General features: G+C 49.3%; 1 protein-coding gene across 1 annotated transcript; it reads left to right on the top strand.

Annotated features, from left to right (window-relative positions):
• The first annotated feature begins 19,137 nt into the window (after positions 1-19,137).
• On the top strand, positions 19,138-20,848 carry LOC125514170 (BOI-related E3 ubiquitin-protein ligase 1). The gene is made up of 4 exons (XM_048679444.2): positions 19,138-19,330; positions 19,432-19,550; positions 19,645-19,979; positions 20,072-20,848. The coding sequence occupies exons 1-4, from the start codon at positions 19,284-19,286 to the stop codon at positions 20,591-20,593; spliced, it is 1,023 nt and encodes a 340-aa protein (XP_048535401.1). The 5' UTR covers positions 19,138-19,283; the 3' UTR covers positions 20,594-20,848.
• The last annotated feature ends 3,296 nt before the right edge of the window (positions 20,849-24,144 follow it).

Here is a 24,144-nt window from a genome sequence, read left to right as displayed (position 1 = left end):
ACCAAATTGATCTCCAAGCAAAAGCCGATATTGGTAGACCCCGTGACATCTTTTTTTTTTTGCTGCAAAGACCTTGTGATCCGTGACATAATTCATTTATTGATATAGCTTTGGTATTATGTTCGCTGATAACTCCGCGAGTACATTATATACTTGTGGGTGATATCCGATCAATTCAACTTTAATGTTTTATTACAATAAGAGCATCTAATTTGTTGGCAACATGCAAAGTTTCTTTTCCACATTGCAATCACACATAAGGTGGCCTGAGTCTTTGACATAACATTTCTAGCTTTGCACTCCATATAGTTGGCATGCATGCATGAGGCATGATTATTTTTAGGATCCTGTGCAGCCATGTGCGTGTGTGTGCAACTAACAGTCTAATAGCCATCAACTGTGTTAGGTTCTGCATCTTAGCATCTAAACTAGCTAGGCAAGAGGCGACCGGTAGGGTTCTTCTTTCCTCGACGCAAATGACGGTGGGATTAGGATGTATTGTCTGCCGAAGGAGGTAGTAGTGTATATAAACCATAACCAGCATGATAGTGTCAAGATAATTTTCTAGCTGGCATCTCGTGAAGCTTCTTTAATCGAAAAGGTAGAGAACACTAATGTATGACACACAAAATTGATCAATTGGTCTTCTGCTTTTTTAATGTGGGGGAAACCTGATTAGGATGCCATCATTTGAACAACTAAGCCTGATGATGTTTCCCTTGGCTTTCATTTGTATTGAGAAAAATGAGCACGTCGCTTGTTTAGACGAGTTTTATTCAAAACAACTCGTAGCATGATAGGCTCTATTCAAAACCATTTTCTAGCTGGCATCTTGTGAAGCTTTTTTATACGTGGAGAACACAAGAAATTACTTGTTTCCTTTTTGTTTTCTTTGCATGTGGGGGGAAGGAAGCATGATTAGGATGCCAACATTTGACCAACTAAGCGTGATCTTTCTCCTGCTCTTGCTTTGTATAAAAATTAGCATCATGCCTGCACAGCACATTTGCACAGTGAGGATGCATGACACCGTAGATGGCGATCGGTTAATTGCCCCTTTTTGGATACTAGCCCTATATCATTCCAAGCACAGTTTCTGTGGCGCCCTGGCTTACACGAATTATTGGATGCCACTGCCATGAAAAACAACATGTATCCATACGCCCGGTGGCAAAAACAACTCAACACACAGTGAATAAACAGGGTCGTTTCTTGTGAGGTTGTGATCGCCATCAAGTGGGTTGGCGAGGAGTCAGGACTACACTAGAGAGAGAGAGGAGGTTAGCCGGCCGGCCTGGCTGCCTGCCTGCCTCTGTGCGTGCTTCGCAAAGTGCGAGCTAATCAATTCCCGTCTACACCGGCGACCCCTTTCAATCTTTTCCTTTCTCCTCCTGCCCCGAGAGACCCCAGCTAGCGTCCCTGTCCCATGCATTTTCTTTTTTTTTTCGAAACGGATTGTCCCATGCATTTTCCCGCGTCAGTAGGTGCGATGCTGGGCTGGCCGGCCTCGATCTTGGCTCCCATCAGACGAGAGCGCACGGCACGGCATGGCATGGCATCAAAAGAGACAGTGCAGCGCTGGTGTGGACTAGATGGGCAAGCAAGCAGCGCAAGCGCAGTGCACAGCGCCGGGCCGACCCCCCGTCCTCCTTTTTCGTTTGGAAGGGCATGCCAGGGGGCGCACGTTAGTTGACAATAATATCGGTCCATCACGGTTTAGGCGTCTGACTCGCCGCTGGATCCGTCCATCCATCCATCCACGGCCTCACCGGTGGGGTGGAGGTGGTAGGAGTGAGTGAGTAATGGTGGCCGCTGCTTGCTGCGTGGTGCTGCCTGCCTGCTGCTGGGGCTGGTGGTGTCACGTACTGCTGGACGCTAGTAGCACTACTGCAAACAAATCTGAGGGTCAGAGCCCCCCCATGCATGCATATGCTAGTGACATGGCCGGCGTAGGGAAGGGCCGACGACGCACATGCCGGCCGATGCGCGCTGTCAATCGGCCAGGTACCCACCCACGCTTTGCTTTGCCTGCCTGCAGCTGCTCGCTTTGATTGATTATTAATAGCTAAAGGCGATCGATCTAGACTTTGTGTCCGCTTAACTGCTCGCATGAGCCTGCTTGGGTCACGCAAAGGGACGGGTGCGATGCCCTCGGCCCTCTCTCAGACTTCCACTGGGCACTTGCAATCGCAAGCTTGTAGGAGAGCCGTTTCACGGTGCATATTTCTTGAAAACTGCACGCGTACAAGAGGACAGGGGCACTGTGGCGTGTAGTGGGGAGAGGGAAACGGGCGGGGGAGCAAGATTGGCGAGACAGTGGGAGCTGTTGAGGCCAGAGAAGACGGGTGGTTTGCTCGCTTGCTTGCTCACATGACAAGGATCAGAGGGTGGGTTCAGAGGAGTGCGATAATATAAAGGCGTCAGGGCATGTGAGGGCGATTGGCGCTCCTCCTGGAAACACTCATCAGTCCAGCCTCCCGTAACATCGCTTACCATAATTAAAAGTCCAACGCTTAGCTGTACGTGCTACGTGAGCCTGCCTGCCCGCCCGCCTGCCATGGTTGGTTATCCAACCAAGAAGAGCAGGAAGGATATATACGAAACGAAACGAAAGAATGGAAGGCAAGAAAAAGGACGGCATGGCGACAAGGACGACGGTAATGGGAGCAACAGGAGAGTAGGTGGCCAACGATGGCATGGAGAAGTGTGAGCTTGGGGCCAAAGGAAAGGAAAGGGCTCTCTCTGACAAGGCCCATATGCTTTGGTTTGAGCACCACATTAAGTAGATGGAAAGACAGTGGCGGTGTGGTGGTGGTCATGGCCATGATTCCTGAGAAGTTGCGAAAGAAAGCGCATTAGTCTACAAGAAATGAGCTTGTTTGCACACTTTGCCTGCCCGCCTGCCCGCCCGCCTAATCAAATCGTGGCTTGGAACCTGCTCTCTCGTTGCAATTAAAAGCTGGTGCACTGTCAAAGCGTGCAGTTCAGGCAGGCGCATCATGGGCACTTGCATACGCTGGGCTGCGCAGTGGTTGAAGTATATTTTTCTCCATACATTTCTTGTGCAGTTGCCTCATTATTGTTATCATACTTCCTGTTAGCACTAGTGTACTCGGCCGTGGATTCCTCATTCTTGTAAAATTCTCGGCAATAATGCCTGCCTGGCTGCTTGTTTGGTTGGGTGGAGCGGAGTGGTCTCTGAAAGCAGCGCTGCGTGCGTGATGCAGGCAGGCCCTTCGGTACCAGCCTGCCTGCCAATCTGAGGAGGCATATAATTTAGGTGTGGTTGCACCATCTCTTGATTGGCATCGCACCTCCCTCTCCTCTCCTCTACTCTACTATGAGGCTCGGCTGCTCCCCCACTTTGTTGAGATCTCTTTGGTCTCTTCTTTCCTTAAAGCATGGGGGAAATAAATACGCACCGGGCATGCCGCATGCATGCATGCATGCGTGGGGGTGGTGGGGTTGGAGTACTGTCACTCACGCGAATTTGGTTCTCTCCCACCTCACCTCACCTCCTCTGCCTCTTTGTTCGTTCGATCGACAAATCTTACCATGCGCCAGTCCTCTGCTCCTGCGATTTGGTTTTGCATTGCTTTCGTTTCATCCTTTTGCCTGGTGATTTATGCTTGTCACGTGAAGCTTGCCTATCCCCGTTGCCTGTTCAGGGTCCCCTACAGGGAAAAAAATAAATCCTCTGTTACTAATTAGTAATTACCTTTTGGATCTCTTGGACGGTGACGGGGAATTCTCATGTCAATTAAGTGCGCTGGTGAAACCGTGAAAGTGTAACAGTAACACTTCGCTTTGCTTCTGAAGGAAAACAATGAGGCCTCTTTTGGTTCATAGGTTAGGATTATCATAGAAATAGAAATCTTGTAGGAAATGAGATGACATGTATCTCAAATTCTATGAGTAGGAATAGGAAACAAGATGTCATTTGATTGACATCAAAAGAATTTTTTCATTGAGTCTAGGCTTTTTTTAATTTTCTTATGAAATGTGAAGGACAGAAACCAATCCTATGTAGAAATAGGAATCCATTCCTATGAACCAGAAGGCTCTAAAGGAAAAAATCCTATAAAAATCTTATCCTTTAGAATTTCTATAAAATTCCTCTAAACCAAAAAAGGCCAGAGCATCCGGTAGTAGCTGGACGATGTGATCCGTAGTGTGTTGTGTGTGCGTGCCTCGATGATGATTGCCGAATATTATTGCCATCGTGTAGTAACACTTTCGGCTAGAGTTCCTTGACTACATTCGTGCGGAATACTACCCCTCCTTTTCGCGTTCGCCGATCAGAGATAGACGGCGATCTGCGCGCTGCCGACCGGCCGATCGCTACAGCTGCAGAAATTCATGCGAGCGCCGTGCCCGAATTCTGAGATGGTGGCAACGACCATACGGTTGAGGCATCCAACTCAGTACTCTCCGGCTGAAGCTCCTTTCCAGCTTAGCTATACTTTGATTAAGTAGATCAACCACGACGACAGATTATACATTACTTATAAACAAAAAATTGTGCAGCCTGACACCAGACTGTCCTTTACCTTCCACAAAACACACGATCTAGATAGACAGAGGTTTGAAAAGTCATTAGCAGTAGTGACAGAACCCTACACATATCGTCTCTTTAATTTCTTTTGTCTAGGTCTAGGCTCGATGCTCCAGGCAAGGAGTGCAAACCAACGCAGGCCTGTGGATTCTCTTCTGGAAACGCTGGCTACAAGGCAAGGCGTGCAGCTACGGGACGGCGAAACGATCCTCACTGCAAGCAGACGAGACGAGGCCAGGCCAGCCATCAACGGGCAGCACAAGGCCGCGGCTCTAGGCGCACGTAGTACTACGCACGCGCGTACGTACGTGGCCGGGAACCGCGGCCGGGAAGCGTGCGGGGAGGAGTCAAACGAGGGTGGGGTGGGTGCATGCACGTGGTCTGGACCGTCCGATTCGCGTAGCTCTTTCTTCCAGCTACTAGATCTGAGCCAGTAGTATATTAAGAGCCTAGGCAGAGCATCATCTGTTTCTTGCGTGGGTGCGCATGGCATGATCGATGGATGCGATGCGATCATCGGGCCACTGCACGCCCCAGGCCAGAGCACCACTAGCTGTGGCCTGTCTATGGCCGTGCATCATGGCGCGCTGCTGGCTTTGTCATGTGTGGCATTACACATGAGGCGCCAAGCACGCCAGCAATGCGATTACTTAGTTAAACCCTCCGTTCAAAGCCGCGATTATACTGACGCCTAGCCATCCGCCGCCTACCTAAAAATAACTAGGGTTTCTTTGCCTCCCGCCGCCGCCGGTGTCGGTTCGCCCCGTCTACCGTGGCCTTAGGGCCATGGGGACGAAGTGGATCACGGCCCTTGCCGATGGAAGGGCTCAAATTTTTAGATCCAGGTGGACGTGTGAAGGTGTGTCTCTGGTGGATTTGCTCAGATCTGTTCGTTGTTCGTCTTTATTCGTGTGTCTTCATGTTGGATTCTTCTTATCTACACTCTTCCTCGGCGACGGTTGTTATTCTGATGCGTTGGTTTTACGGGGCCTTAGCACGACGACTTCCTGACTATCTACTACAGCAAGGTTTGCCCGGCTCCGGTGAGGGAGGAGCGATGACAGCGACGCACCTTCGACTCGCTTCAGTGTTTATAGTCGTCGTTAGATGGTCTACGGATCCGGATATAATTTTTATTATTTCCAGTGTTCGTTACATTACCATGATTGAAGATGAATAGATCGAAAGTTTATAAAAAAACTACTATTAGTCTATCTCTTTTTTAATAATAATTAAAAACAGAAAAACGTTCCGATCATGCTTCATCGTGTAGAAGTTTTTGTTTCGTCGCGAGGTAAACCACCTTATCTTCTTGCTGGATAAAAGTTGGGAGTAGGGCTAGCATGCGATGGTAATTTTCTTGTTGCCTCCTGAAAGCAACTTCATCGAGGAAAATGACAATTGACAAAGATATGATTCTCGCCAATGAAAAGGAAAAATGGGTGACATGTACATTTGGCCCGAGGGACCAGAAATCTCCAGACAAATAGTATCACGCATGATTGCTTAGTATTGTACACGTCCTCTCTCTCTCGTACATACATAGATTAGAAATACCATATCCACCCAACCGATGCGCAGCGGTTCTTTGAACCGGACAACCAGACGCGCGTTCCAAGCTCGCATACATGATTTTGTTTGGCCGTGCTTGAAAACGGCTCTATCAAGTGAGGTGCGCCGCGCCATTTTATAAATGGCTGCCGCTGTTCACGTCAACTCTGCAGAAGTTGTAGCAATATTCCCCAGTGCGAGCTCGCCATACGATCGGTGTCATGTTGGGGTGCATGATGTGGTAGTCCGTATTCCGCCAGCATTATCCAAATGTCAATGCAGTTAAATGCGTATTATACCAGTAGTAGAGTATATGATAAGTTCTTTCTTTTTATTTCTGAAAGCGCCTTGGCAGTTATGCCGGTCATGATCTAGAAACACGTAGTCAACAATATATGCGCGTGCCGATGCCCTGCTCTTGCTCTTGCTCTGCTCCAAAGAACAACCTGGATGACGTGGATGATCCGGGTGAAATCGGGTGACGTGGTTGACGGAACGGGTGTGCATATGAACGGTCCAATGGTTCTGTTTGGATACTTTAACTCAGTTAAAGGTTAGAGTTAGATTCTAATCCTGAATTAAACCTGAACTAGATCTAATTAAAAAGATATTTGGATGACAGGGTTAGATTAACAATAAATGCCTTTTCTTAATCATTTGGCTATTTTGGACCCTATTTCCTGCCGGATATGGCGGAGCGAACCCTGGCCGAGGCAGACCGGGACGCGCCCAGCAAGTAGCTTGTTGGCCTCTCGCGCAGCCCGCTGACCGAATCCGCCGTCCCTACACAAGGAGTCGCGTTGGTCAAGGTTGACAGGGACGGGCCGCACAAGGAGCCGCGACTGTTACCGGCGGGCGGACGGGCCGTGGGGAGACGAGGGGGTTAGAATGGGAGGATAGGGCGGTGCTGCTTACCGACGGCGGACGGGAGCGCGGATACGGCGAGACGCCTTCACGGGCGGTGCGAGAGGTGTTGGAAATATTAGCACTTTTCCGATTAGACTTATCCACAAGTGAACAGTAAGCATGGCATAAAAGGTATGCATCTCATAGCGATACCTAAGCATACTAGCACGTACAGAACATAGAATCGAACCATTTATGAGCAGCACATATATGGCTAGTATAAGTACGAGTAAACGAGGGATGAACAGATCATACCCTCCGGTTGGCCAGGCCAACGCGGCGGCGGCGGCAGCAGCCTCGGCGTCGTCCGTGGCCTTCTTCTTGAAGGCGGCGTCGTCAGCCATGGTGTCGATGCAGGGGAAGTAGTGAAAGAAGAGGCGAACGAAGTTGGGGACGGATCGGGAGCAGTCGCGTCGAGACGCTCCCCAAAAACCTTATTGCCGTTCTCCCGGGCAGGATCTCGAACGACAGGGTTCCGGACGTATCTGCACTCCCAACCAACCGTGCACGCGGTTGTTGGGATGGGATCGTCGGAAGCAGCACAGAGAGAGGAACATTAGCTGACGGCTAGGGTTGTACGAGAGGGAGTGAGTGAACTGAGTTCGGGTTCACTCCATTGGCCAGTGTCTTCTTATATAGGCCGTCGGGTAGATGGGCCTGGGCCAGGCCCACGACCGAGTCCGTGAACAGCCCATGGTCCAACGTCTTGGGCAGTGGCGCTTCCGTAAGCGACTCGTTAATTAATTAATAATTAATTAACCATTTCTGAGCGGCAAAAATAAGTTTCGGTTCGGCTCATTCTCGCAACCCGCGGCGCGCGCGCGAGTCGTGACGAGGCGAGGCGAGGCGGGCGGCGGAGGAGGAGGAGCGCGCGTGTACAACTCCTATTCCCGAGCTCCCAATAGCAAGTGGTAGAGCAGCCCTTATAAAGAGGTCTCACTCTTCTTACTGTAGCAGCATGGGACTAAAATTCCCACACTTTCCACCACTTGCCGTACACATGCATGAGCCTTAGAAATTAACCAGGGATTAGTATCTTATATGGGCCTAAGCCCATCCATAATCCAACATTTCTCCACCAGATCTCGAGGCACATAAATTTGTCAACTGTTCCAAACAATGTTTGATATATCAGAATTTTCAGTGGAGACTGTTAAGTTGAACTTCCACCTAGAGCAACAGGATTAGACTTCTTCTAAACTGAACAATGGACTATGCCTTGAATTGTCAGTTTGGCGTGTAGAACTTTCGCCTATTGTCAGCTGATACATGGCTGCCGAAGGCCAAACCCCACGGGTGAAGCCTATTAGTCATACTCCGTATCTTCTCATGAGCTTACTAGAGATTACCCAATCTCATAGACTGTGACCAGCAGTCGGACTCATATAGGTGTGTTCCTCCAAAGAATGCTCTGTAGGTTAGCATCTTGCTTACATAAGTTTTGGAACACATTAAGACAAAAGTCAGCCTGCCTTACAGAATTGAGAGTATTACTGCATCTCCAACGGAGTGGGTTTATTAAGGATACTCTCCTTGGTTGATCGCTGGATTGTTTTCCCAGATCTTAATTCACGGGATCTCCGATCACATAGGTTGGGTTACCCCCATGGCAACTTACGTGGGTCTCATTACCATCTCTCTCGATGCATTTTCTATCACAATCCGTGATAGCCCTTTCGTAAAAGGGTCTGCCAGATTCTTAGCCGTCTAGATATAATCCAACGCTATTACTCCGGAGTTTCTTGGTTTTCTGACAGATTTCAATCTTCTTCTTATATGCTTTGTGGATTTCATGTTGTCCTTTGAACTCTTAGCCTTGACAATCATTGTTTGATTGTCACAGTTCATAAGGACAGTCGGCACTGGTTTATCAACCACCGGCAAATTCATCAAAAGCTCTCGAAGCCATTCTGCTTCGACGCATGATGTGTCTAATGCTGTGAGTTCTGCTTCCATAGTCGATTTGGTTAAGATCGTCTGCTTGCAAGACTTCCAGAAAACAGCACCACCACCAAGTGTAAAGACATGTCCACTTGTGGCTTTCATCCCATCAGCATCAGATATCCAATTCGAATCACTATACCCCTCAAGTACCGTCGGGTACCCAGAATAGTGAATTCCATAGTTCGCAGTACCTTGCAAATAACGCATCACTCGCTCAACGGCATGCCAATGCACATCTCCCGGATTGGAAACAAACCGGCTCAGTTTGCACACAGCAAATGAGATGTCAGGACGAGTAGCACATGCTAGGTACATCAGTGAACCAACCACTTGAGAATATCTCAATTGATCTACAGCCGTGCCTTCGAACTTTCGAATCCGCACGCTAAAATCATATGGTGTTGCATAAGGTTTGCAGTCCGAATATCGAAAACAGCTCAAAATCTTCTCAACATAGTGGGATTGCAAAAGTGTAATTCCACCCTCAGAATTTCTCAGTAGCTTGATGCTCAAGATAACATCAGCCACACTCAGGTCCTTCATCTCAAAGTTGTGAGATAGAAAAGACTTGACCTCCTCAATGATCTTGAGGTGGGTCCCAAATATCAGTATGTCATCGACATACAGACACAGTATAACTCCTTCGATCCCATCATAGCGATAGTATACACATTTGTCAGCTTCGTTCACAACAAAGCCAGCAGATGTCAGAATAGTGTTGAACTTCTGATGCCATTGCTTAGGCGCTTGTTTCAGGCCATACAAAAGTTTCACTAGCTTACACACCTTTCTTTCCTGACCATTTACTACAAAGCCATCCGGCTGTTGCATATAAATTTCCTCGTCTAGCTCTCCGTTAAGGAAAGCCGTTTTAACATCCATCCGATGAACAAGAAGACCATGTGAGGCAGCCAAAGCGAGTAACACTCGAATGGTTGTCAGTCTAGCCATAGGTGAATAAGTGTCAAAGAAATCCTCTTCTTCTTTCTGGGTATAATCCTTGGTCACAAGCATAGCCTTGTACTTCTCAACAGTACCATCGGGCCTAAGCTTCCTTTTGAACACCCACTTACATCCTAATGGTCGACAACAATAAGGACGATCAGTGATCTCCCATGTCCCGTTAGCCAAGATGGAATCCATCTCACTACGGACCGCATCCTTCCAGTAGTGTAGAGCCTCATCCTTAGTATTTAACAAATACACATAGCAGAATCTAGTGGAATCATCAATCAGAGTCATGAAGTATTTCTTTCCACCTTTAGTCAACACACCATTCATCTCACAGAGATCTGAATGTATGAGCTCTAGAGGTGCCAGGTGTCTCTCCTTCGTAGGCTTGTGAGGCTTACGAGGTTGCTTAGCTTGCACACACACATGGCACTTAGAGCCTTTGGCTAAAATGAAACTCGGGATTAAATCCATTTTAGCTAGCCGCGTCATACAATCGAAATTTATGTGACAAAGACGTGAGTGCAAAACCTCAGATTCGTTCACATTAGAATGAATTTGGTTCACGACTTTATTACAGAAATCCTCCAAGGAAAGGCGGAACAAACCACCACAATCATATCCTTTTCCAACAAATAGTACATACCGAGATACGGCTACTTTGTTAGACTCAAATACTAACTTAAACCCTTCTTTACATAGAAGGGAGCCAGTAACGAGATTCTTCTTTATGGCGGGGACATGTTGCACGTTCCTCAGTTGCACAATCTTTCCCGAAGTAAACTTCAGATATACCGTGCCAACACCATGAACAGAAGCATGCGAGCCATTCCCCATCAGGATGGAACAATCTCGTGCGACCTGATAAGAAGAAAACAAAGACACATCAGCACACACATGAATATTGGTCCCAGTGTCAATCCACCAATCGGTGGACTGGCAAACTGAAAGTATGGTAAACAGATTACCATACCCAGATGCCGCATCGTTGTTGCTCAGAGTGACATTCACAGACTTGGAGTCCTGTGCTGGCTTCTTGTACTTGTTTGGGCACTTGTTTGCCCAATGTTCATCTGAACCACAAGTAAAGCAGCCATCTCTCTCTTTGTCTTTCTTCTTACCCTTCTTCTTAAAGGTAGTATTCTGCTGGACAGAGTTCTTTCCCTTGAACCTGTGGAAGTTCTTCTGCACTACATTGGCGCTAGAAGAACCCTCTGCCCCTTTCACGTGTGAGTCCTTTGCTCTCGAGTTCTGCTCAACACTGAGATGACCAATGACATCCTCAACAGAGAATTCACGTCTCAAGTGCTTGAGAGAAGTAGCAAAGTTCCTCCAACTAGGAGGGAGTTTTGCAATAATGCAACCCGCGACAAACTTGTCCGGTAACTCACACTTCAGGAGCTCCAGCTCCTTAGCAATGCACTGTATCTCATGAGCCTGGTCCAATACAGAACGGTTATCAACCATCCTGTAATCATGGAACTGCTCCATGGCATATAGCTCACTGCCAGCATCAGTTGCGCCGAATTTGACTTCGAGCGCATCCCACAAGTTTTTGGCAACACCCATATGAATATAGGCGTCAACCAACTTGTCTCCAATCACACTCAGAACTGCTCCCAGAAAGATTGTGGTTGCCTCCCTAAACGCCTTCTCCTGTTCAGGAGCAATCGTTTCTGTGAGGGACACACCACCAACCCAGAACACGTTCATCGCTGTGAGCCACAAGATGGTCCTAGTCTGCCAACGCTTAAAATGTGTTCCGGTAAACTTTTCCGGTTTCAGAGTAGCAGCAAAGCCTTGAATCGAAAAGTGCCTAAAATAAGGTTTTTGGATTGTTGGAAATATTAGCACTTTTCCGATACTTATCCACGAGTGAACAATAAGCATGGCATAAAAGATATGCATCTCATAGCGATACCTAAGCATACGAGCACGTACAGAACATAGAATCGAACCATCTATGAGCAGCACCTCTATGGCTAGCATAAGTACGAGTAAACGAGGGATGAACATATCATACCCTCCGGTTGGCCAGGCCAACGCGGCGGCGGCAGCAACAGCCTCGGCGTCGCCCGTGGCCTTCTTTTTGAAGGCGGCGTCGTCGGCCATGGTGTCGATGCAGGGAAGTAGTGGAAGCAGAGGCGGACGAAGTTGGGGACGGATCGAGAGCAGTCGCGTCGAGACGCTCCCCAAAAACCTTATTGCCGTTCTCCCGGGCAGGATCTCGAACGTCAGTGTTCCGGAGGCACCTGCTATCCCAATCAACCGTGCACGCGGTCGTCGGGATGGGATCGCCGGAAGCAGCACAGAGAGAGGAACAGTAGCTGACGGCTAGGGTTGTACGAGAGGGAGTGAGTGAACTGAGTTCGGGTTCACTCCACTGGCCAGTGCCTTCTTATACAGGCCGTCAGGTAGATGGGCCTGGGTCAGGCCCACAACCGAGTCTGTGAACAGCCCACGGTCAACGTCTCGGACAGTGGCGCTTCCGTAAGCGACTCGTTAATTAACCATTCCTGAGCGTCAAAAATAAGCTTCGGCTCGGCTCATTCCCGCAACCCGCAACCCGCGGCGCGCGCGCGAGGCGAGGCAAGGCGAGGCGGGCGGCGGAGGAGGAGGAGCGCGCGTGTACACCTCCTATTCTCAAGCTCCCAATAGCGAGCAGCCCTTATAAAGAGGTCTCACTCTTCTTACTGTAGCAGTATGGGACTAAACTTCGCACACTTCCCACCACTTGCCGTACACATGCATGGGCCTTAGAGATTAACCAGGGATTAGTGTCTTATATGGGCCTAAGCCCATCCATAATCCAACAAGAGGGAGGGAGGGAGAGGACGGGAAATGGGGAGGGATCTGCTGCGAGAAGAGCAGGAGAAAAATGTTTTTTTTTGTGGTCTCAATGAGAACTAACCCGAATAAACACCTTTTGGATGGGTTAGATTTTTGAATGGGTTAGATGCATCTAATCCAAACTAATCTTTCTCTTTAGATATTTTTCGGTTAGTTGAGTCTAAACTAACTCCAACTTGTGAAACCAAACTGGGCCAATATATACGGCTCGATGACGCCACGGCTCATTCGTTGCTGTCAATCAAGGAGGGTGGGTTAATTAGGTCGAGACAAGAGAGCAGCAGCCTCTCTGTGACACATCGATTGATCCATCGGGGTTGGAAGCAAGCCACGATGGCCGATGGAGCCAGCCAGGCGCGCGGTTGGTCTCGGCTCGGTGGTCTGCGCGAAAGCATATATACAAGTAAGTGTGGCGCACGCGCTGATGCAACCCCGCGATTCCGTTCACATCTCGGCTCTGCGCTAAAGACGTGGAAAGAGAGGCGCAAGTGAACAGACGGAGAAACAAACAAACAAACAAGAGAGGCGTGGTGTGGTGTGGTGTGGTCGAGCGGAGCACTCGCTCGGCCGCTCACGCACAGCAACGTCGACGCCCCCTCTTGATTAATCAATCAACCCCGCCATTTTCCTCGCCTCTCTCTCACGTTTTCTTCAAGTTTTTCCTCCTCCTGCGTGAAGTCGTTGGACCTGACGTGCGCAGCGGAACGGGACGGAGCCGAGCCGGCAGGGAAGAGAGCGAGGGGATGCCTTGGCCTTCGCTCCGGCAGAGAAGAGAAGGAGATGAGATGAGCGACAGCGGTTCAGCACTCTAGCCATACAAGCTACGAAGCCAGAGCTGCGTGCATGGATGGATGCATGCATGAACCGGCTCGGCGTGCATGCATGTTCGCTAGGCTAGGCACCGACCGCATCGGGACTGTTCCAAACAATACAGCTACGATGGCGTGTCCGTGTTGGAAGCCGCACATATCCGCGTGATGAGACTTGCACCAGGAAAGAACATGCCGGTTCTCTCTTTTATTCAGTCATGCTGGCATGCATGCTGTACACTGCCTTGTGACTCTTGTATAAATAACTCACGTATGAATATTCGCAAGAAAACAAAGCTCTCACATATGAATCGTAGTTGTTGGTAGGTCATGTATGCACGGCCTCGTAGCAATTAGCACGCATGTGGTCGGACGTGCGATTCGCAAATCGCAACCGGAACCCCTGGCATGGTCCAAGCGTACCATACGGAGAGAGCAACATGGGCTAGGGAGGAGTACATGCATGCGTTTTCGGTGACAGGCAGGCTCTGGTCCAGCCCCAGATGTCAAGACGACAAGTCCATTGTCACATTTGGCGTGACCACGGTTGTGGATGGGAGCGGCCACCATCACGCGGCCCGAATGCATACGAACGGAACGCTTCTAGTATATCTTTTCAAGTAGCACACGCCATGAATACGTACGAACCGGCGTACGTATTGGTTGGCTAGGTCCATTCACCAAATGCTGGCAGTATAAACATGTGTTTGTGAAATTGGTTTGACGCAACCCGGCCGGAGGTGCGTGTGAAGGCACATACGTAGATATATATAGATATACATATGCATATGCATATGCACATCCGGCCGCGTTGAAGGGATCGCTCCGGTTATCCGCTCCGAAAGGGAACAAGACGAAGAGGACGAGATGGTTCGGCCACCGTCTCCATCCCAACGCTCTCTTTCCCCTTCCCGTGTACATCCACAAACTCATTGTTTTTCCTTCCCGATTGAATAAACAAAAGTCATTGTTGAGTAAGCCAAACAAAGACCAATTTCTAGCTATACCAGCCAGCTGGTACAAAACGATCAGACCAACCAAACGCAGACGGATCCATGGCCTGAGACGTGCATGACAGCAACAAACCACTAGCTCTAGCTAGCACCACCGCACACACAAGCTAGCCGGATCGAACAAGAACAACCACCCCCAGCCCAACGCCAAGGATAATGAACGAACGTACGTCTCGGCGGAAGAGAGAATCGCTCGCTCGCACGTCCAAGGACAAGGAGGGCCGGCCGGGGCCCGACCCGTATGGAAGGAGGCGCATCACATGCCACGCCACGCCCCCGTCGGTTGCCTGCCCCCGTCCATGACCTCTTCGCCCGAAACAGTTGCCAGGCCATCAAGGAAAGAGGAGGTGCGCCTGGCCATGGCATCGGCATCCACACCTTTCGCCTTTCCTTTCCCCGCACTTAATGTTGTGTTGGGGCGTGAGGAGAGACTTTGAGCCTTGGACCTCACCTCGCATGGAGCCGGGCAGAGGATGGCCCTCCACTCTCCATCGTCATCCCGCGCGGCCCGATTTCATTTGACCCGACTTGTTAACAATCTAGACACGCATCGTTATCAGGCAGTAGTACTTGTACGCACTGCGCGTTCTTGTGCAGTGTACACGCGGCGACGCAGGTCTTGACCTCTACGCATGCATGGATACAACATACAAGCACTCCTCCCCCTAGTGCATTGGTTTGGTGCGATTGATTGACGATTCAGACACGGCGGATTTGACCGAACCCACGCATGCGTGCCGTACTATTTCCAGTCGATCGATCGTTCCATCAGCACGACGCGCTGCAGACAACAACTAGAGTAGAGGTTTTGGTGGCGATCCGTTGCCGTGTGTTGCCAGATGGTGCCCTCTACCCCTAGAGACGGTAAAGTAGGCAGGGAGGATTAACTAGCCTTCTCTGTCATGCTTGATTAGTTTACATGTATGCACAAGTAAACTTGCTTCAGAGAACCAAGCCAACTTATTAAAGGTTGCGAGATTGAAGGGCGGGCAAGCAAATTGGCGCGGAGGTTGCCCGCCTGTCTGCAAGCAAGCAAGGAAGGAAGGAAGCTAGATGCAGCGATGCATCAAGTAGTGACAGCCACCTCTTTCTCGGGAACAAAGATGGCAGCATTTGATTCTTTCTACCCGGCCAGCTCCCCCTCTTTTGCATCTTTCGGTCTCAACAAATATTCTAGAGCCTAGCGTTTTTCCTTTCCTCTTCCCTTGCTACAATCGCCGTGCCCCCGTCTGTGTAAAGACGAAAGCAGAGGGAAGGGCCGGGTTCGTCCTTGTTGGTCCTGGTGATGTTTACCAAATCTCAATCGCCTTACACCTAAGCTGGCAGCATACTAGTCAATCAAACCTGCCTGCATCTAACTTTGGGTCCTACGCACGCTAACGCTTGCCAGTACTACTACCTCTAATCTACTTGGCAGTTAAGGTATGCGTGTATGTATTGCTGCTGCGACGAATAACCGATGGGAAAGCAACGATTTGTTCTTATACTCAAGAGAGAGATAGAGAGAGAGAGAAATTATAAGGAAAAGGAAAGCAACAATAATGTCTGCGGCAGGCATGCGTGCCTGTTACTAATCTCCAGTTCAAGCACGACATCCCACTGGCGACCCTTGGAAATCTCCCAAAGAAGCTATCAACTCACTTTGGTATTATCCGATTAGAATACTAAGCCAAGACCGAACCATAACCCGCAGAATTATTGGCGGTGACAAAACATGGAAGGAAGTGTAGCGCAACAAATGTCCTGCTCCCGGGCGCGCGCTTGTCAAATGCTCTGGTTAAACCAAGGAGGAGGTAAATTCTACTACATCATTTTCTCTGCCAGTTTGTCATTTTTCACCAGGGAATCCCACGATCCGAACCAAAGCATTTGGCAACGACTCAAAAGTACAGTAGATTGGACGCATGCCTCGGTCTCTCCCCCTACTCGTTTCCGTTCCAACTTTTAAATTTTTCTCCGAGACAATGAAAGTCATGAAAATGAAAGATGGTTTCGTCAAAGAAATGCCTCCAATAAAACCAAGCAACGCCTGTACCGCTCTAGAACAAGGCACCAGTTTTCTCTCACTTTCTTTTCCTCCTTATCAACAACACGTACCTGAAAATGAGGCGACGCTGAAGATTCAACGGCTGAGTGCTGCCCTGTATTTGTGCACGCTATCCGCCAGGGAGAAGGAACACGAACGAACGCCGGGTTGCTTGGTTCTCAGTTTACACTAGAAGTTCTCCGCTGGACATATACCTAACAGCTGTGAAGGCGCCTTCACGATCAAAAATTCTGGATGTTGCATGTTTATTTCATTCGTTCCAAATATACTACGCATTTCCGCGAACATCGAATAGTTTGATGGCCTGAAAATGGCTGGGGGTTCCTTGTCGCATGGTATTGGTTGAGACACTCGTACTATTAATTCAGCCATGACACACTAAATACCATAAACAACACTGGCTGAAAATTTAAAGTTTGAACACCTTTAGCAGGTTGGAAATTTCTGGCTAGTAGTTTCACTTTTCTTGATTTGATCGTTTATGGTATGTTACTTTACCACCAAATATAAATAATTGGTCCATGTATATGTTCTGAACAATTAGATACGGACTGCATATTCTAGATCACTTTTTTTTTACATCATCAACCCTACACCCTAGTCCTTCTACATAAGCCATGACATATCACCTACGTTGGTTCCTAACACGAAATATTTAAAACATGCGTTTCTCGCATGTTCTACCTACACTCACGGTTTTCTCTCTCACACAAATTTAGTTGTCGCATCCAGAAGTTTATCTCGCACACTTGCTCTTAACCATCCATCTTTTCTTCATGTCTCGTGTAGCTGCCCACGTCTAAGTCACAGTTCAACAAGAAAAAGACAGTGCATCAAAGCGGAAGAAAAGATGCATTTCACGAAAGAAGCCGCATTTGGTGCCATAATTTTCACAAGTGGCGGAGAAAAGCATCGTAGGATTGTTGGCTTTGCTCCAAAAGCAGTTCTCAACCAAGAAAAAAAGGCAGAATTGAAGCCACGACGCATATACATGTGAGTACATCATGTCATCAGAAAATTTATAATGGTCCAAAATTATACTCGCTCCGTCCCGAAATACTTGCCGGAGAAATGGATAAAATTGGATGTATCTATAACTAAAATACGTTTAGATTCATCCTTTTTTCGACAAGTATTTCTGGACGGAGGGAGTACTTGTGTATTATACAGAATTAGTTTTTGTTGGAGCCTCTTCTCAAAGACAAATAACCGATTCATATTCTTGTGTAGTAGGATGGATCGCATACAACCATTGAGTAGCCCTTCATTTGTAACACACGAGCTAATATTCACATTCGATTATTGTCTAAAAAGGATTGCCTTTTATATTTTGTATATTGCATTCCCCCCCCCAAAAAAAGACTTTGTATATTGCAGCTTGAAGCTAGGATCTAAACCATTGATATGTGGACAAAGTTTGTGATCCCTCCATCTAGAAATATAAGGCACAATACTATTTTGAGATTTACTTCAACCATCATTTTTTTTTGCGAATTTACTTTAACAGTTTTGCTAAAGCACATCTAGATGTGTTCTAAGTATTGCACATCTAAGTTCGATGTCATTGATTTTACGCTAAGATTCGTGCAAGTTTTTTATTATTCTTTTTACTTCTCAGTTTACAGGCCGTGCACGTACCCCTATGTCGTCAATTTGACCAACCTAGTACAAGTCATATATTACAAAAAATATACCAACATAAACTTCAGATGTTCTATTTTCAAACTGTATAATTTTTGTGTTATATAGTTTATATTAGGGTGATAAAATTGGCAACCTAGGCATACGCGTAGGACTTGTAAACTGAAACGGAGGGAGTAGCTTGATTGAGTCACCTAGATGTGCAATAATTTGGGCACATCTAGATGTGCCCTAGACAGACTAACCATCACCTTTTCAAGGATGCCCCTTTAACCATCACTTCATAATATATGACATGCACTTCAAAAAAGTACACAAACGAATTCGTATTTGAAAGGAGTTTCTGATGATATTATTTCCATAACACATACATTACTGATCTTATCGATGGTCAACATAGATCTCGAAATACGCATTAGACACTACGTTTATGGACACAGTGGGGGCAATCTTTTCATAAACACCTGCTAACAAATACCAAACCCAAAGCATGGACGAGTAATCCAAAATTCGAAAGATTGGATGCAAAGCATGGAAGGGGTGATCTCTTTGCTCCAACCGCTCCCCTGCCAAAGGAAGAAACGCCTAGGCCATCATTATCGCGAAGCAGAGGCTCCGTAACCAAAACCACCACCCCATTTTAATCCCCTGCATTGACGTCAAGAAAATCCTCCATCCCCTGGGATTCTTCCCCTAATTTTAACCCCCCGAACGCCCGCAATCCAAATCTATCTTTTAACCATGCTCAAAAAAAAAATTCTATCTTTTAACCCCGCGAGTAATTTTAGGCTGCCCACGTTTTCCGTTTGTTTCCCCGTCCGCGTCCCGTTCCGTTCCATGTGAGAGGTTTTAAGGGGAGCGTGCGAAGTGGGTGCGCGGAATTGGACTCGGCTCACGCCCACGCTCGCGCTCGGGCTCACGCTCAGGCTCCTATTAAAACCACGAGTGGAAGTTTTCTTCCCCGTCACCGCCCGTCGTCCGTTTCTTCTCCTCGCCCCCTCCTCCTTAACATAACAATGGCTGTGCAGGCCCAGTACCCCTCCAATCTCCTCTTCCACGATAGGTGCGCCTCCTCACGTCCCGCCCCCTCTCGCGTCTTCCCCCACTGCAGCTGTTCGTCTGGTTTGGCTTTCGGGTGATCTCATGGCTTCGTCTCCTTTACAGAGGTGACCCGGAGAGGGCGGACATGGACCTGCCCAAGCAGCAGCATCAGCAGCAACACCAGCAGCATCCGCAGCAGCTCGCCGGACTCTCGCCGGCGGTCTATTTTGCCAGTGGCGGAGGTGCGTTTGCCTGCCTCGACAGCCCGATGCCGCCGATTGATTGGCCGCGCGCCCGTTCGCGGATTGTGACATGGCTTGGTTCGGTTTCTTGCAGCCAGTGGGAATCGGAGGAAGCGCGCCAGGGAGGCCATGGCGCCGCCGCCGCCGGCCAAGGAGGAGTACATCGGCCTGTTCGCGCAGCACTCGGCGCCCTTTTTGAACATGGCGCAGCTCCACAGCAGCAGGGTCGCGGCGTCCCCGTCCCCTGCCCCTGCCTCTGTGACGCGCGTGTCCACGGGCCTCCGCCTGGCATTGGATGAGCAGCAGCAGAGACAGATTAATTCCTTGTGTTACCCGTCCTCGTCGTCGCCGCTCGTTCCCTTCTCCGATGAGTTCGCCGGACAGATGAAGCAGCACGGCGACGAGCTCGACAAATTCGTCCGGGACCAGGTAATTCATCTTGGCTCCGGCCATGCCACGACAGTCCGATTGTAGCTGCGCGCCCGTTTCTTGGCCTCACGTGCCCGTGCGTTATCGACCAGGGCGAGCAGCTCCGGCGGGCCATCGCCGATCGGATGCGCCACCACAACCGGGCACTTCTGGTGGCGGCGGACAAGTCGGCCTCGCGCCGGCTACGGGAGAAGGCGCTGGAGGCGGAGCGCGAGGCGCGGCGCGGCGCCGAACTGGAGGAGCGGCTCGCGCGGCTACGCAACGAGGCGGCGGCGTGGCAGGCCAAGGCGCTCTCGGAGCAGGCCACCGCGGTGGGCCTTCACGCGCAGCTCCAGCAGGCCGCCTCCGCGGCGCGGGCATCCTGCGAGGAGCTGGGCGGCGGCGACGCCGGCCCGGCCGAATCGTGCTCGTCGGCGTACGTAGACCCTCGCCGCGCCGGGCCTGACCGCGGGTGCCACGGCTGCCACCTCGGGGCGGCCACGGTGGTGCTCCTGCCGTGCAGACATCTGAGCCTGTGCCGTGACTGCTTCGCCGCCGGCGACATGGACGTGGCCATGGCGTGCCCTGTATGCCATTGCGTGAGGACCGGCAGCGTGGAGGCCATCCTGTGTTGACAGAGCCGGCCTCGGGGCCATCCCGTGTCCGAGCAATGCGAAAGGCGCCATAGCTTATTCCGGAGAATGGAAAAATAGTCCTAAAATGGAAACTTAGATTCTTTCTTTCTTTCTTCGAGCTTTTGTTCATAGTTTTTCTTAATCCTTTTTTACTGCCGAGGATTTACCCCTCGCCGTGTCCTCTAGGAGAATTCAATTGATATAAGTTCATTGTTAATACTACCCGGCCCGTCAAGTGCAAAGGTTCGCCGATCATTACTGCTGGTAATGCTGTGCTGTACTGTAGGAGGGTTGCTTGTGATGCTCTCTTCAAACCGAAATGACGAATTAGCGGAGTGGTATCAGACTAGATAATCGTACCAAACTGCAAGTGATCGCAACCACTGCGGTACTCGTATGGCGTTGGCGTCCATTCGATGCGAGGCGTGGCCCGCATTGTTGCTGAAATCCCGCGCAAAGCGTGACATGTCTGCACCGCACCGGCAACGGCACCGGCATCGGCGGGGGTTAGGAGGAGTGCGCGTCCTGTGCCGTGCTTGATGATTCGGCCGTTTCGGCGTGGGCGGCACCAACGTCGGCGTGGCCCCTCGGTTGGCTGTTATATTTCTTTACATTACAGGCAGGCGGGCGAAGAGTGGAGAGGCACGCGCGAGAGTCGCAGGGCAGCGGCGTCAGAAAGAAAAAAGCAACGGAAATCGGGCACCGGCACGGCGGCGGTCGGCGGCATGAGCGGCCGCGCACTGCAGGCCGGCAACGGCACCAGGCGCAGGCAGGCACGCGCGGCCCGAGCGGTTGAAAATTGCCGCGCACGGCGCTGTCCCCGCGTAGTGATAGCCGCGGGTGGCGGGCCCTCGTGTTTTTTCTGTTGGAAAGTGGGGCTGGGCTGGCAGGCACGGCACGGGCGCCTCCTCCCTCCTCCCCGTCCGTTATGGCCGCCGCGCTAGTGGCCACGCAGCGTCCGGTCCGGCCGTTTGTTTACCGCCCCTTTTACTTTGGCCAAAAAGGAAAGCCATCGCCGCTGCTATCCCGGCGATCTTCACGTATCTCCACCGCTGTTGTTTTACGTCCCGCGATTGGAGGCCAACGAACAAAGCTGATGCGGTACAGGCCCGTGGAGGGCGCCGTGACATAAATTCGCGCCCGGAGCGAGTGGATCCCTGATCAGGTTTGTGATTGTAATGTAAAGTGAAGTAAATTAGGCCGTCCAAACCACTCGACACCGGTACCCCCGGTACAGGAGTACCACTGCGGTCCGGTGATCGAGTACGTACGTACGACGTCCGCATGCACGGCCCATAAAGAGCCCCCCCGTATCGGCATTCAATTGGATCACCCCGTCGGGACAAGGCAGTGATGCTGCCGGTACGAGCGGTGCGCGACGCAGATCGCGGCGGCAATGACCAGCACAACACGGCTTGCCTGTGAGTCGCGTGATGACTCCTCACTGCTGCTGCTACGTGAGGAGGTCAGTGACCACGCTCGCTCGCTCATGGACTCATGGTGCGCGCCCCAATTATTAACCCGGCCGTTGCGAGGAAAGGCGGACGAACGATCCGTCTTCTCGAACGCAGGATCGCTGGGAATCCGTGCCTGCTAGCACTGCCACCACGACTAGCCGGCTAGCACCACCACTTCAAATAGTAGTAGTAATCTGATTCGATTCGATCCTTCACGGGCCTTGTTACCGCGAGGCGGTCGCTGTTACGGCGTCAAATCTGACGCGATTTTCACGGGCTTAATAACTCGATCTGCCGTCCATGTCTCTGATGATATATCTCATCTTGTGATGACATGATGCGTTTTTCTAGTCTATAATTGCGTGCTGGTGCACTGTACTGTTCCGCATTTCCGTGCCTTGGCATCGTATCCGCTGATTCAGGAGGAGAAAGGGATGCTTCTTCTGCGGAAATAATTTGGATACCCAGGTGGATTGGAAACCTCAATTCTTCTAAAGAAAAAGGATGAACTGGCCCATGGTATTTGTAATCAATGCGTGTGTCAACCCGATGGATATCTTCCTGTGGCCAATCAAAGTAATACTATTTTCTACGCAGGAGAGTCCGTTGACCCTCCAACTCGTGTCATTCCAGACTATGCAGAGCCGGTGAACAATGTACCAGAGAAAGAATAAAAATAGCAGGGTGATCCATTATCATTAGTGTGATCCATCATCTATGGTGCATTTTAGCTTTGTATTGTTCTTTATAATGGCAGGAGTACTAATTTTGTTGGAAAGAAAAAGGCAATGGCAGATCAACTGCACTTTCGTTTGGGTTGAGAATCAATCACTGTACAAAGGTTAAAAATGCCGTATATCCATTTCGTATCGGTTTGGCTTCAACATATCGAGTGATATATCAGACGATATATATATCCGAGAAAATATACCTGGATTTTTTTTCATTATTCTTGTTGAAAAATGTCTTTTTAGTTAAAACAAAATGTATGATGCCAATGCTATAGCATAAAAAAAAGACTCCTAGTTTATGAAGTTGATAAAGAAAGTAGTTAAGACACTTTCACAAAGTCCTTACTTTAAGATTGAAAACAATATGTTATTGTTGGAAATATGCCCTAGAGGCAATAATAAATTAGTTATTATTATTATATTTCATTGTTCATGATAATCGTTTATTATCCATGCTAGAATTGTATTGATAGGAAACTCAGATACATGTGTGGATACATAGACAACACCATGCCCCTAGTAAGCCTCTAGTTGACTAGCTCGTTGGTCAATAGATGGTTACGGTTTCCTGACCATGAATATTGGATGTCGTTGATAACGGGATCACATCATTAGGAGAATGATGTGATGGACAAGACCCAATCCTAAGCCTAGCACAAAGATCGTGTAGTTCGTATGCTAAAGCTTTTCTAATGTCAAGTATCATTTCCTTAGACCATGAGATTGTGCAACTCCCGGATACCGTAGGAGTGCTCTGGGTGTGCCAAACGTCACAACGTAACTGGGTGGCTATAAAGGTACACTACAGGTATCTCCGAAAGTGTCTGTTGGGTTGGCACGAATCGAGACTGGGATTTGTCACCCCGTGTAAACGGAGAGGTATCTCTGGGACCACTCGGGAGGACATCATCATAATGTGTACAATGTGACCAAGGAGTTGATCACGGGATGATGTGTTACGAAACGAGTAAAGAGACTTGCCGGTAACGAGATTGAACAAGGTATCGGGATACCGACGATCGAATCTCGGGCAAATACAATACCGCTGGACAAAGGGAATTGTATACGGGATTGATTAAGTCCTTGACATCGTGGTTCATCCGATGAGATCATCGTGGAGCATGTGGGAGCCAACATGGGTATCTAGATCCCGATGTTGGTTATTGACCGGAGAGTTGTCTCGGCCATGTCTGCATGACTCACGAACCCGTAGGGTCTACACACTTAAGGTTCGGTGATGCTAGGGTTATAGGGAAAGTATGTATGCGGTTACCGAATGTTGTTCGGAGTCCCGGATGAGATCCCAGACGTCACGAGGAGTTCCGGAATGGTCCGAAGGTAAAGATTGATATATAGGAAGTAT

This window comes from Triticum urartu, chromosome 6A (genome assembly GCF_056163025.1).
Source record: "Triticum urartu cultivar PI428250 chromosome 6A, HENAU_Tu73, whole genome shotgun sequence".
Classification (NCBI taxonomy): domain Eukaryota; kingdom Viridiplantae; phylum Streptophyta; class Magnoliopsida; order Poales; family Poaceae; genus Triticum; species Triticum urartu.
This window is presented reverse-complemented; position numbering and strand designations above follow the sequence as displayed.

Coding starts and splice junctions, on each gene's coding strand:
- LOC125514170 (XM_048679444.2), top strand. CDS start 19,284: ATGGCTGTGCAGGCCCAGTACCCCTCCAATCTCCTCTTCCACGATAG. Junction 19,331..19,431: donor AATCTCCTCTTCCACGATAG/GTGCGCCTCCTC, acceptor TCTCCTTTACAG/AGGTGACCCGGAGAGGGCGG. Junction 19,980..20,071: donor ACAAATTCGTCCGGGACCAG/GTAATTCATCTT, acceptor GTTATCGACCAG/GGCGAGCAGCTCCGGCGGGC.